The following is a 14,367-nucleotide window of genomic DNA, read 5'->3' on the forward strand; positions in this document are numbered from 1 at the left end:
TAATGACACTAGACTGAGTAAATAAAGCAGGCAGTCCCCCCCAAAAAGTACAAAGGAGAGCTGAGGACCAGCAAGAAAATGCGAATGGCAATCTCAGCATCGCAAATTTAGAGTATATAAGATAGGGAAAAGCTTTAAACAATTTTCCAAGTCATTTCTAGCATTGTATGCATGTTTTCCTCTCGTACTCAGTTTGCCTTAATAGTCTTTGGAAAAAATCAGAACCTAATTATAGATTATGAGGGGCTCCCCTGCTTCCAGGGTATAAGTGATCTTTCATGAGCCGTTCTGGTACTTTGGTTTTCTCTAAATTTAATAAAGGACGCCAGTCAGTGAGGACGGGTAGATAAGAAGTAATACATAAGGGCCCAAATCAATGAATTATTTAGTAATGACTTTAAAATGCATAATATAAATGAAAAATCTTATCTTGAATTACTTTTGTTTTGCAAGACTGAGGATGTCTTACTGTAGATACATTTCTTTCTGATGCCAAATGGGAGTTGGCACACTTTTCCTTAAATGAGCGGGTAGCAAATATTTCGGCAAATGTTTGCACAACTGTCTCTCTCAGCCACTCACATCTGCTGCTCTATTGCAAAGGCAGCCAGACACAATGCTTACACGAGTGAGCGTGACTGTGTCTCCGTGAAACTTGATTTGCGAAACAGGTGGCCGACCCCTGGGGCCACAATTTGCTGAGCCCTGCAAAGAGTGAAAAAGAAATGCAATCTCTGTTGTAGAAAATTTGGGGTAACCTAAACTTTAGATCCAGAAACTACCTTAGAAAACATGTAATCTTAAAAAAAAAAAGTGAAGGAAGAAAGGAAGGAAGGAAAGAAGAAACGAAAACATCTAGTTTAGGACGTTTGTTTTTCAGATCAGAAGACCGAGGCTCAGTGAGGTTGGTGGCATGAGTGTGGGGTAGAAACCACATCCTCAGATTCCGATTTTGGCATCTTTTCTGCTAGTCCATGCAGTCTGTTTAAATAAAGCAGAATGATCTTTCTCTAAATGCTATTTGTGGTAGGACAGTGATCAAGAAATACCTGGAGAGTTATATATTTTTCTTCCCCATTTTCCTCCTTCTTTTAAATTTATTATCATTTAAACGTTTTTATTTCAAAAACTTGAGTACAAAAACTTATTTTATTGTAATTCAAATATTTTCAGTCTCTCAATCTACTGGAAGGTTTAATTCCCTCCAAAGAAGAAGGTGGCATTTCATGTGTCGAACATCTTCATAAATTATTTGTGTTTGGCCTAATGTGGAGTTTAGGAGCCCTCTTGGAGCTGGAAAGCAGAGAAAAGCTTGAAGCCTTTTTACGAAATCATGAAAGCAAGTTAGATTTACCAGAAATACCCAAAGGCACTAGTCAGACCATGTATGAGTTTTATGTTACTGATTATGGTAAGTAATGTGACTTATACCTGAAATGAGATAATCTCTTTTTCAATGAGAAAAACATAAACTTCCATAGACTCTTCTAGGGGGAAATATTAAGCCAGTTGTAAGTAAGATGATTGCTAATACCATTTTTAAAAGGCATATATACAAAGAATCATAGAATTTTGCATATTGGCCATGTTGGGAACTGATAAGAGACTCTTGGCTTCTCCTGTTTTTGGAATGGCCTAAGTGAAATCTTGCATAAGTAAGTTGGCAATAACTCTTATGTCATGTGCTTTCTTTTTTTTTAAAGATTTTATTTATTTATTTGGCAGAGAGAGAGATCATAAATAGGCAGAGAGGCAGGCAGGGAGAGAGGGGGAAGCAGTCCCCCTGCCAAGCAGAGAGCCCGATGTGGGGCTTGATTCCAGAATCCTGGGATTGTGACCTAAGCCGAAGGCAGAGGCTCAACCCACTGAGCCACCCAGGTGCCCCTTACGTCATGTACTTTCTGATGCTTGAAGAAGAAGAAGAAGGAAGGGCAGCAGTATAGAGAACATAAATTCTTCACGATGCGATATCAGATCAATCCTACAACTTCCCTGTTGGAAATGCCAGAATAGTTAGAGAATGAACCAAGCCAATGGCGTCCTACTTAGGATTTGCATGTAGGACTTGGCAAAGCCCAGTGCTGTGACCTCAGCCCCCAGCCTCCTGTGTGTGGCAGGGTCCAGCTTCCCTGTCTCTGAGAGAAATGCCCTTAAATTCAGTGCCCTGTACCCAGAGTATAGCTCTCAATTCTTCTAAGCTCCAGAGAAGATAAAACATGATTCCTAAAAACTGTATTTACCTCTAATTCTTCCCAAGACCTCCAAACAGCAAGAGCACTTGTTGTTTTTTGTTTTAATGCATAAACTCTAAAGAACAAGAGAGCAGACAGCAAAAATAACATTTTGAAAGCAAGAAGGCAGAAAGGTAAGGGATACTTGCTTTAGCACACTGGCTAAGGTAAGTCCTAAACTGACAGTGGGAAGAGTTGAGAAGCAATGTAGTATGTGCCACAGAACCTTCAAAGGGCTTGAGAATTGGAAAGAGGTAAAAACCAGCAGGCTGCTTATAAGTCTGTTTAAGACACAGACCTCCAGGTCTTCTTTCCAAAGCCACATGGCTAAAGACCTGCACCCACCTCACACTGGCTGAAGATGGAAGAATTAGTTTTTGGGGAGTATGAAACACAGAGTTGCCTAGATTTGGAGGACACTGGACACATGTGAGAATAGAAGAGTCATACTGAAAATAGAGATTAAGTGAAAGTCTGTGTTTTAGAAGGTTTTTTAAAGAGACTGAGGCAAGGGACACCTGGGTGACTCAGCGGGTTAAGCCTCTGCCTTCAGCTCAGGTCATGATCTCAGGGTCCTGGGATGTAGCCCTGCATTGGGTTCTCTGCTCAGCAGGGAGCCTGCTTCCCTACCCTCCAACCCCTGCCTACTCTGTCAAATAAATAAATAAAATCTTAAAAAAAAAAAAAAGACTGAGGCAAGTGAATTATTTCGGCTGGCCATCTTTAATCAGAATGACCAGTAATTCTACCTGTGATTACATGTTATTAAAGATTTGGGATCATAAAAAGGAGCTCTAATTCAAAATGCCAATGACAATGAAATGCAACCTTGGTCCTAGATATGAATTCTGTTATAATCCAAAGCCAATCAAAAAAAGGTTCTTTGAAAAGATCAATAGGATTGATAAATCTATTACCAGAGATACCAAGGTAAGTAAAAGAGAAGGCATAAATTACCACTGTCCAGAATGAAAGAGGGAACATTGCTACAGGCCCTGTGGACATTAAAAAATAAGAAATGAATACTAGGAACAATGTTATGAAAGTACTCTTGACAATGCAGATGAAACAGGCAAATTCTTTGAAAGATACAAGCTATTAAACCTCATCAAGAAGAAATAGATATCCTACATATCCCTATATTCACTAAAAAAAAAAAAAAAGTATAATTAAAAACCTTTCTACAAAGAAAACTCCAGGTCCAGATGGCTTTACTGGTGAATTTACCAAATAGCTAAGTAAGAAATAATGCCAAGTTTACAGAAGTGCTTCTGAAACATATATTTTTATAAGGATAATTTTATAAGGACAATATTATCCTGATATCAAAACCAGAGAAATACATTTCAAGAAAAATAGAGTATAGACCATTATCTCTTAGGAGTATTGATACACATTTCTTTTTTCTTTTTTAATTTTTAAAATTTTATTTTAAGTAGGCTCCATATCCAGTGTGGGGCTTTCAGACCTGAGATCAAGAGTTGCATGTTTTACTGACTGAGCCAGCCAGATGCCTGGACACACATTTCTTAGTAAAATTTTAACAGGTTAAATCCAAGTAAGCATTTATTCTATGAATGGAAGGTTAGGTTAACATTCAAAAAGCAATAAATATAATTCATCACATTAACAGACTAAAACCCAAACAAGCCATCTGTCCTCTAAATAGATACAGAAAAAGCAGTTGACAAAATTTAACACCCTTTTATGATGAAACTCTCGGTAAACTAGAAATAGAAACTTCACCATTTGGAAAAAGAGCATCTACAAAAAGGCTAACATTATACTGAATGGTGGAAGACTGAATACTTCTGTCCCAAGATCAGGAACAGGACAAGGATGTTCTTTCTCACCATTGCTATTCAACGTTGTACTAGAGGTCCTAGTCAGTGCAATAAGGCAATAAATAAATAAACACAAAAACAAATACATAAAATATCTACAGATTAGAAAAGAACAAGCATATCTCTCTTTATTTGTAGACGATGTGACCATCCATATACAATCCTCAAAAAAGTTATTAGAACCAGTAAATAACTTTAGCAAGGTCATAGGATAAAAGGACAATATATAACAATAAATTGTATTTCTATATGCTCACAGTGAACACTTAGAAATTGAAATTTTAATATACTATTTAAAATAGCATCCAAAACTTAAGCAGCTGTGAACTTAATATTGATTGCTATATGCAGAAGATGTTATGTACAAACCTAATGGTAACCATAAATCAAAACCCAGTGATAGATGTGGAAAGAATAAAAAGAAAGAAGTCCAAATATATCATTAAAGAAAGTCAACAAATCATGAAAAAAAAAGGAAGGATCAGAGAAAAACCACAAAACAAGTAAAAAAGGGGTAATAAATAAATACATATCTATCAGTAATAACTTTGAATGTAAATGGACTAAATGTTCCAATCAAAAGACATAGGGTAACATTGTGGATACAAGAACTATCTATATGCTGACCACGAGAGACTCATTTTAGACCTAAGGACACCTGCAGATTGAAGGTGAGGGGGTGGAGAACCATCTATCATGCTAATGAACATCAAAAGAAAGCTGGGATGGCCATACTTATATCAGACAAATTAGATTTTAAACCAAAAACTGTAACAAGAGACGCAGAAGAGCATTATATCATAATTAAGGGGCCTGTCCATCAAGAAGATCTAACCATTGTAAATATTTATGCCTGCAACTATAGTAATAATAAAAGGACAATTCAATAAGAAGATATAACAATTATAAATATTTATTCACCCAAGATGGAAGCATCCAAATGCTTTTTATGTATCCAAATACATAAAAAGAGTTAGTAACAAACATAAAGGAACTATTCTATAATAATATAGTAATAATTCCCCTACAGTAATAGTAGGGAATAACAATACTCCACATCAATGGATAGATCATCCAAATAGAAAATCAATGAGGATACAGTGGCACTAATTGACACAATGGACCAGGGAGATTTAACAGATGTAATCAGAACACTCCATCCTTAAATAGCAGAAGACACATTCTTTTCAAGTGCACATGGAACAGTCTCCAGAAGTGGTCACATATCAGCCTACAAACTGCCTCAACAAATCAAGAAGACTGAAGTCATACCAAGCATCTTTTTTTTTTTTTTTTTTAACCACAATCCTATGAAACTAGAATTCACAAGAAAACAATCTGGAAAGAGCATAAATACATGGAGGTTAAATAACATGCTATTAACAATGAATAGGTCAGTCAAGAAATCAAAGAAAAAAATGAAAAGTTACATGGAAACACATGAAAATGGAAACAGTGGTCCAAAATCTTCGGGATGTAGCAAAAGCAGTTCTAAGAGGGACGTTTGTAGCAATACCTTAAGAAGCAAGAAAAATCTCAAAGAAACAGCCTGATCTTATGCCTAAAGAAGATAGAAAAAGAAGAAACAAAACCCCAAAACAGCAGAAAGAATGAGAAGGGAGAAGGTCACAGGGAGAGACAGACTCCTGCAGAGCTGGGAGCCGAGACTCCATCTTTGAATCTGGGATGATGAACTAAGCCAAAGGCAGTCGCTTAACTGAGACACTCAGGCACCCAGAAAGAAAAAATTTAAACAGACCAATTACCAGCAGTGAAATTCAACCAGTAATAAAAAAATTCTCAATAGACAAAAGTCCAGGTCCAGACAGCTTCATAGGTGAATTCTATCAAACATTTAAAGAAGAGTTGATACTTTTTTTTTCTCCCAACTATTTCAAAAAGTAGAAGAGGAAGGAAAATTTCCATATTCATTCTATGAGGTCAGGTTCACCCTAAAACCAAAACCAGATAAAGACACCACAAAAAAAGAGAACTATAAGGCAATATCTCTAATGAAAACAGATGCAAAAATCCTCAACAAAATACTAGCAAACTGAACCCAACAATACATGAAAAAATTACACATCACAATCAAATGATATTTAGTCCCAGGATGCAAGGGTGGTTCAATATGGAAAAATCAATCAGCATGATACTTCACGTTGAGGAAAGAAAGGATAAAAACCATATGATAATTACAACAGACACAGATACAAAAAGACATTTGGCAGGGTACAACATCTACTCATGATAAAAACTTTCAAAAAAGTAGGTCTAGGGGGAACATACCGCAACATAATAAAAACCATATATGAAAAACCCACAGCGAACATCATTCTTAAAGGAGAAAAACCAAGAACTTTTTCTCTAAGGTCAGGAATAAGACAAGGGATGTCCAAAAGACAAAGCAAGAAACAGACTTTTTTTTTTTTTTTAAGGAAACAGACTTTTTAACTCTGGAGAACAAACTGATGGTGCCCAGAGGGGTGGTGGTGGGGGAGGGGGAGGTGATGGGGATTAAGGAGGGCTCTTGTCATGATGAGCACTGGGTGCTGTATGGAAGTGCTGAATCACTATATTATACACCTGAAACTTATACAACACGTTATGTTAACTGTATTGTAATTAAAATAGGAAATGTAATAGAAATATACATCAGATAAAATAATTTAATACAGAATGCATAAGGGCTCTTTTAATTCTATAATAATGGGTAGACAGCCAACCCAAATTTTTAAAAAAATGGGCAATAAATTTCAATACATGCTTCACCAAAAAAGACCTATAAATGGTGAAAAAGGCACAAGAAAAGATAATTCCACATCATTGGTTAACAAGGAAATGCAAATTGAAACTGTAATGTTATATCATCACACAGCCACCAGAATGACTAAAATGAAAAGATTAGTTCTACCAAATACCGGCGAGAATGTGGAACAACTGGGGCTCTCATATAGTACACAATGGTATAACCACTTTGGAAAACAGTTTCTCAGTTTCTTGAGAGTTAAACATATACTTAGCATATGACTTGATATTTTGCAAGGAAATTTGAAATTGAGGTCATTCCTGTAGTATTGAATATTTTCTTTGCTACTCTCAAACGTGTGCTCCCCTGCTCTGTTTTTGTGCCCTCTGTGTACACAGCACCCTTTTTTGGTACAATCCTGAATGGTAGTATAGTATTTCTGGAGACATTTAAAATGCCTGTCAAAATGAACAAAGCAATACCAACAATGCAAGTAATCTAATTTAAATGGTAGCAATATTAGCGAATCTGACCAAGCTGGCCTAACCAATAGTGATTACAAGCCTTCCTAGGTTGTAAGGCACATTCCAGATATGCTAAAATATAAATAAATAATTTTTAGAATTGATGAAATGTGGTGATAATAATTATCATACCAATAACATCAGTTAATAAATTAGTAGTCAGGAGCCCGAGTACTTTATTAAGTAGTTTTAGAGCTAGATTTATTTTTCCCATTTTCCATGGCAAACATTCTATGTTCACTAATCAGTTACCCCTTTAGGTGTTTCTCATTCTTTTTTTTTCTTATTTAATTTTATTTTTTCAGTGTTCCAAGATTCATTGTTTATGCACCACACCCAGTGCTCCATGTAATTCATGCCCTCCTTAGTACCCACCACCAGGCTCACAAAACACCCCACCCCCACTCCAAAACCCTCAGTTTGTTTCTCAGAGTCCAGTATCTCATGATTTGTCTTCCCCTCTGATTTCCCCCAATTCATTTTTCTTTTCCTTCTCCTAATGTCCTCCATGTTATTCCTTATGCTCCACAAGTAAGTGAAACCATATGATAATTGACTCTGCTTGACTTATTTCACTCAGCATAATCTCAATTGATGTGGGTTTCCTAGTAGACACCAAATATGTCTTTGGTTTTTACCACTAGCCAATCCTAATTCCATTTCGGGCCAGATCTCTCTAGATGAATGATTTAGAAATTTAAAAATTGACTTTATAAAAGAGACATAACAGATTTAAATGATCAAATGCCATATGTATTAGATAAGCCACTATGTTAACATATTTTTGGAAAATGTTTTAAATGTTCCTATGATTCTGTTGCCTGCTTATAGTATTTGCATTTTTATATTTTGAGATAACTTTCAAAGAATGCAGTTTTTGATGAATTAAGATGAATTTTTACTTACTGTGTAGGAGATTGGGAACACTGGAATAAGAAACTTCAGCCATATTATTATCCAACTGACAGTATTCCAGAATACTCATCTATTTTGGTTCCAAATGTTGACAATGTTAGAACGAATTTTTTGATAGACACCATTGCAAAGCAACAGAAAGTAAGTTTGATTTGATAGTTTCTTAGCTGATCACAAACCTATACAAAACACATGCCTTTTCACATGCTACAGACAGAAAAACCAAATTCCAGCACAAGGGGCTAGAGGTGATGCCATTTAAGGGAAGTGCATTGGGGAAATGAACCCCAGGACATGCTTCAATTCATTATCCCCTGTGCTGCTGACGTCCAGCTTGCAAGGGAAGTGGGTGTCTGCTCATAGAGTCCCTCCCTACTCCCATGGTCACGTGACTATTTACCCATACTTCCTTCCAGCATAGTTATAGTACACATTTTATATTGAAATTGTTATTTGAACTAGAATTGATTGGTTGACTAATTATTTTTTTTTAGGATTTATTTTGATGGGGGTCTAATTCTAAAAAGTGATTAAAATTAGTTGTATTAACTATTACAACGAAAAAAAAAAGCTACCAGAACCATAAGGTATTTAAAGCTGAATGCGTTACTACCCCTTTCATCACCATTATCTGATTATTGCAGGCCGTTTTGCTCACAGGAGAGCAGGGAACTGCAAAAACTGTAATGATTAAGGCCTATTTGAAAAAATACGATCCCGAAGTACAGTTATCCAAAAGTCTGAACTTTTCATCTGCCACAGAACCCATAATGTTTCAGGTAAAACCCATCATTTGCTGAGGTAATCAACATTTTAAATGTTTTGAGTGCTGGTTGCAGTAAAATGTGTATGAATATAAAATCTGATGTGTGTGTGTGTGTGTATAGGAAATGGGGCTGCACTTGGCGTTCAGCTATTAGTTTTCCTAGGCCAAGTACAGACAGCAGATTTTCACCTAATATTGAGGTTGAAGCTGAACTTTGTGTGTAAAATTCATGATTCACATTCTAATAACTTATTTTTTTGCAGTCTTACAATGTCTATTTTAATAAACATTTATGCAAGTTAAATAAGTTCTACTCTGAAAAACAGGCTCATCATTTCTAGGAAAATGGGTTGAAATCTTAACACTTAAGACAAACATTTCCTCTTCTCTAGAGAACAATGGAGAGCTATGTGGATAAGCGAATGGGAAGCACATATGGGCCACCAGGAGGCAGAAAAATGACTGTATTTATTGATGATATTAATATGCCTGTGATTAATGAATGGGGAGATCAGGTATGACTACATTATCTCCTATAAATGATATTTAGTTGGTATTTTTAGTTATATTTGAAAGGTCTCAATAGCTTTCATCTTGTGAAGCTGAGTAGCAATTCTCTCAGTTTTGGCTTCTCTGTTAAGAGCTGGCATTCTCCCTTCTTGAAATGCTTGTGTGTTTTCAGCAGTACCCCTTCCTGCCTTCAGGCTTCTCGATTTCACCACCCTTTCTGACTCCTCTTTTCCTTTCCCCAAGGTTTTATCTTTGCTGTTACCTCTTACTCTATATACTCCCTCTGAGGAATACCCAACTTAGAAAACACCTTTTTTTAAAAAATTTTTAACTCTGTCACATACGTGTCTTACTCATGATCATCTGTCAACCCCAGAGTCCTTCTCTATCAGAGACCGTCACTGATGCTTTCAGAATTCTGCATGTTCCTTGTGGGATTCCCAAACACCTCCCTCTTACCACTGCCCACTGCCTCTTCAGTAATGTCTACCTAGAGCTTGCCAGGACCCATTCCATCTGGCCTTTTATCTGAATTCACCTCAGATACCTGTAGAAAGTCAGGACTCCCAGATCTGTGCTTTCCCTGAGACGGTTCCTCAAACAGCTCTGCATGGCCCTTGAAATAGCAAGAAGAGAAAAAGCCAGTGAGGGAACCCTATAGAGCAGTGAGGGATGGGTGGAGAAAGAGTGATTTAGGAAGTGATCTAAAGTCACAAGATGAGCCTGGGAAGAACTGAGCCTCCGAATTCAAAAGAGGAAAAGTTGTCAGTGAGGAGGGAGCATTAGCAGTGTTAGAGGCCACCGAAAAGATAAGAACATAAAACAAAAAACCCAAAACACTTAGTAGTCCTGAACGCTCAAGAGTAAAACCATCCCACATTCTGATTTAAAGTAGTCTGAAGTGTTCAGTATTGATACTTGCAACTCTGACTACTGTTGTAATTCTACCAACTATTCCATTACTCATTAAATTTCTTTGGAGATCCATTTCATCCACATGGTAAAGAGCACCCTGGACTCAATTCAGACGTTTAGCTCATGGTTTTGTTCATGAATGGTAGCACTGAAATCAAATGGCCTTGCAGGTGACCATGAACTTTCACAAATACTTCATTGACAAGAGTTGAATACTCTTTTCTAATCTCAGGTGTACAATTTTGTAGGAGTTGTGGAGGAATATGATAGTGGAATGTGACTAAAGTATCACTGTATAAAATTTCAGATAACTAATGAGATTGTGCGCCAAATGATGGAAATGGAAGGAATGTATAGCTTGGATAAGCCTGGAGACTTCACTACTATTGTTGATGTGCAGATCATAGCGGCAATGATCCACCCTGGAGGCGGTCGAAATGATATTCCCCAGCGTTTAAAAAGGCACTTTACTGTGTTTAACTGCACATTGCCTTCCAACGCTTCAATAGACAAAATTTTTGGTATGGCTATTTTTCGTGTTTCTGTCTTTTTTTTTTTTTTTTTTTTACTGTATTACATAATGGACATAAGCCATGCAAAATCTTATTTAGGAGATAGAAAGGCTCTGTCTGTAGTAGGGATTCATTATTTGAAATGCAGAGCTAAACACCAGAAAGGAGGGACTAAATATTAAGAAGATTCATGTTTATAGCCCATTCTAAAAATATTTAAAAGCTTGGCTTTAAGATTTTAGTTTTCTTGACATGATCAACCAGAGAAATTTGAACTAATAAATGACAGCAGATCTATCATGGATAAACAATATAATGTATCAAGTCAAAAGTAGCATTTTATGTAAGTTAATGAAATGAGATTTTTTAAAAAAGATTTTATTTATTTATTTGACAGACAGAGATCACAAGTAGGCAGAGAGGCAGGCAGAGAGAGAGAGGAGGAAGCAGGCTCCCTGCTGAGCAGAGAGCCTGATTCAGGGGCTCGATCCCAGGACCCTAGGATCATGACCTGAGCCGAAGGCAGAGGCTTTAATCCACCGAGCCACCCAAGCTCCCTGAAACGAGATTTTTTGACAACAAATTTAGGCTCATTTAAATTGTTTTGTCAAAAATTATATAGATCAAGACATATAAGAGGAACTGACCCATGCATATATGTGCATTAATTGAAATAGCAAGTACTAAAGATTGGAAAAAAAAAGGAAAGGGCAGACTTTCAGTAAATAGTAATGGGATATGTAGTAATTCTAATATGAAAATAATTGAAATGGAACCCCTACCTCACGCCAGGCATATCATCAATACAGACAGATTAAAGACTTAAAAAGCATTTGGAAGAATGCCCAGGAATAAATCCCACTTGATCGTGGTGAATAATTCTTTTAAGGTACTGTTGGATTTGATTGGCTAGTATCTTATTGAGAGTTTTTACATCCATGTTCATCAGGTATAGTCTTCTTTTTAGTGGGGTATTTGTCTGGTTTTGGAATTAAGATAATGCTGGCCTTTGTAGAATAAGTTTGGAAGTTTTCCTTCTATTTCTATTTTTTGGGAACAGTTTGAGAATAGCCATTAACTCTTCTTTAAATGTCTGATAGAATTCTGCTGGGAAACCATCTGGCCTTGGACTTTTTGTTTGTTGGGAAATTTTTAATTACTGATACAATTTCTTCATTGGTTATGCAGCTGTTAAAATTTCTATTTCTTCTGACTTCAGTTTTGGAGGTTTATATGTTTCTAGGAATTTGTCCATTTCTTCCTGATTGCCTGGTTTCTTGGCATATAATTTTTCATAATATTTTTTTATAGTTGTTTGTATTTCTGGGCTATTGGTTGTGATCTCTGCTCTTTCATTTGTGATTTTGTTTATTTGGGCCCTTTCTCTTTTTCTATTTGATAAATCTGGCTAGGGGTTTATCAATTTTATTAATTCTTTCAAGGAACCAGTTCTTTCATTGATCTGTTCTACTGTTCTTTTTAAAATGTCATTTATTTCTGCTCTAATCTTTATTATTTCCCTTCCTCTGCTAGCTTTAGGCTTTATTTGATGTTCCTTTTCTAGCTCCTTTAGGTATAAGTTTAGGTTGTGTATTTGAGACTTTTCTTCCTCCTTGAGGTAGGTCCGTATGGCTATATACTTTCCCTTAGGACCACTTTTGCTGCATCCCAAAGGTTTTGAATTGTCATGTTCTTATTTTCATTTGCCTCCATGTAATTTTTTATTTCTTCTTTAATTTTGTGGTTGGCTCATTCATTCTTTAGTAGCATGTTTTTTAGCCTCCATATATTTGTAGTCTTTCCTAATTTTTTCTTGCGGTTGACTTCAAGTTTCATGATATTATGGTCTGAGGATATGCATGATATGATTTAAATGTTTTTGTACTTGTTGAGGGCTGGTTTGTGACCCAATACATGATCTATTCTGGAGATATGTCATATACATGCAAAAAGAATGTGTATTCTGCTGCTTTAGGATGAAATGTTCTGAATATATCTGTTTAGGTCCATGTGGTCCAATGTGTCACTCAGCCATTGTTTCCTTGTTGAGTTTCTGCTTAGATCACCTGTCCATTGCAGTTAAGTGGGGTGTTAAGTTCCCCTATTATTACTGTATTATTGCAATGAGTTTTTTAATGTTATTAATTGGTTTATATATTTGGGCACTCCAAATTGGGGACATAAGTATTTATAATTATTAGGTGGTATTCTTTAAAAAAATTTTTTTTAAAGATTTTTTTAAATTTACGTATTTGACAGAGAAATAGAGAGCACAAGCAGGCAGAGTGGCAGGCAGAGGTAGAGGGAGAAGCAGGCTCTCTGCTGAACAGGGAACCTGATCCCAGGAGCCTGAGATCATGACCTGAGCCAAAGGCAGATGTTTAACCAACTGAGCCACCCAGGTGCCCCTACAATTGTTAGATCTTTGCAGCACTGTGTGGTCAGTAGACAGTGTGTATGAGGTGTTTGTGCTGGTTTTCTGGGGGAGGTGCCTGCTTGCACTGATTCTCAGTCACAGTAGAGAGTCACCTACAGGGTACCGGGGTGAGGGCTTCGTATAAGCATCTCTAGCCTCCACTGAGGGGCACAGTGTTTCTCCCTGAAGTTGGTTAGTGCCTATTGGGATGGGTAGGGGACAGGGAATGGCATCGTCCCACTCTCTCATTCTGGAATGGGGAGTACGTGCCCACCACACCTCAGGAAGCCCTCGCAGAAAAATAATCACTTCTCTGCGGTCCCCAGCTTCTGTCAGATCCCTGCCTTCACCCTGTCTGTGTCCCAGCTGTCTGCCTGCTAGGCAGCATAGTACTCCCGTGTTTTATCTCGGGCATCTCGCTGGTTTTCAAAACTTTTTAGGGACTCTCATTGCACAAACCCATGCTGATCTTCTGGGGGAGGGTCTCGCCATGCTATGGCTGGTGCTGGTTTGTCCCAGAAAAGCAGTCATGTGACCACGCAGTGGTTTGGGATTTATGGTAAAATGCAGCAAAATGGTGGCGCCAAGCCTTGCTGCCCTCCTCAGGTGTCTCTGTTCCTGCGCTAGCGAACAGACCAGCATGTTGGCTCCAACCAGCTCTTCTGCCCCCAGAGAGGTCAGGCCATGACTCTGAAACTCACTCCCAAGGAGGGGAACTGTGCCTGCCCATGTGACCGAGGGGATCTTCAGACTACACTGCACAGTCCCAGGCCTCTGCCCTCCTTCTCCACCAGACTAGCGCTAAGCCCACCATGCATGACCCCAGCGATGGTGCAGATGTCTAGAACTTCTGACTTTGAGCTTCAATGTTTATAAAGATTTGTGATAGTCAGCCCCTCTCCTTTTCCCAGTCAGTGGTTTTGGGAGAGTTTTTATTGTGCAGTCCTCTGCCTGCTGCATCACTCTTTCTTTCTCTCTCTCTTTC

The 14,367-nt window shown here is 37.5% G+C and overlaps 1 protein-coding gene across 1 annotated transcript in view; it reads left to right on the plus strand.

Annotated features, from left to right (window-relative positions):
• Positions 1-14,367, plus strand: part of DNAH8 (dynein axonemal heavy chain 8) — a 336,143-nt gene that overhangs the window by 169,350 nt on the left and 152,426 nt on the right. The window contains exons 52-56 of the mRNA XM_044250418.1: positions 1,174-1,411; positions 8,262-8,404; positions 8,908-9,042; positions 9,422-9,544; positions 10,762-10,975. Coding sequence (XP_044106353.1) covers positions 1,174-1,411; positions 8,262-8,404; positions 8,908-9,042; positions 9,422-9,544; positions 10,762-10,975 — 853 coding nt within the window. The remainder of the gene's footprint in view (positions 1-1,173; positions 1,412-8,261; positions 8,405-8,907; positions 9,043-9,421; positions 9,545-10,761; positions 10,976-14,367) is intronic.

The sequence above is a fragment of the Neovison vison genome, chromosome 1 (assembly GCF_020171115.1).
Source record: "Neovison vison isolate M4711 chromosome 1, ASM_NN_V1, whole genome shotgun sequence".
Taxonomy (NCBI): domain Eukaryota; kingdom Metazoa; phylum Chordata; class Mammalia; order Carnivora; family Mustelidae; genus Neogale; species Neogale vison.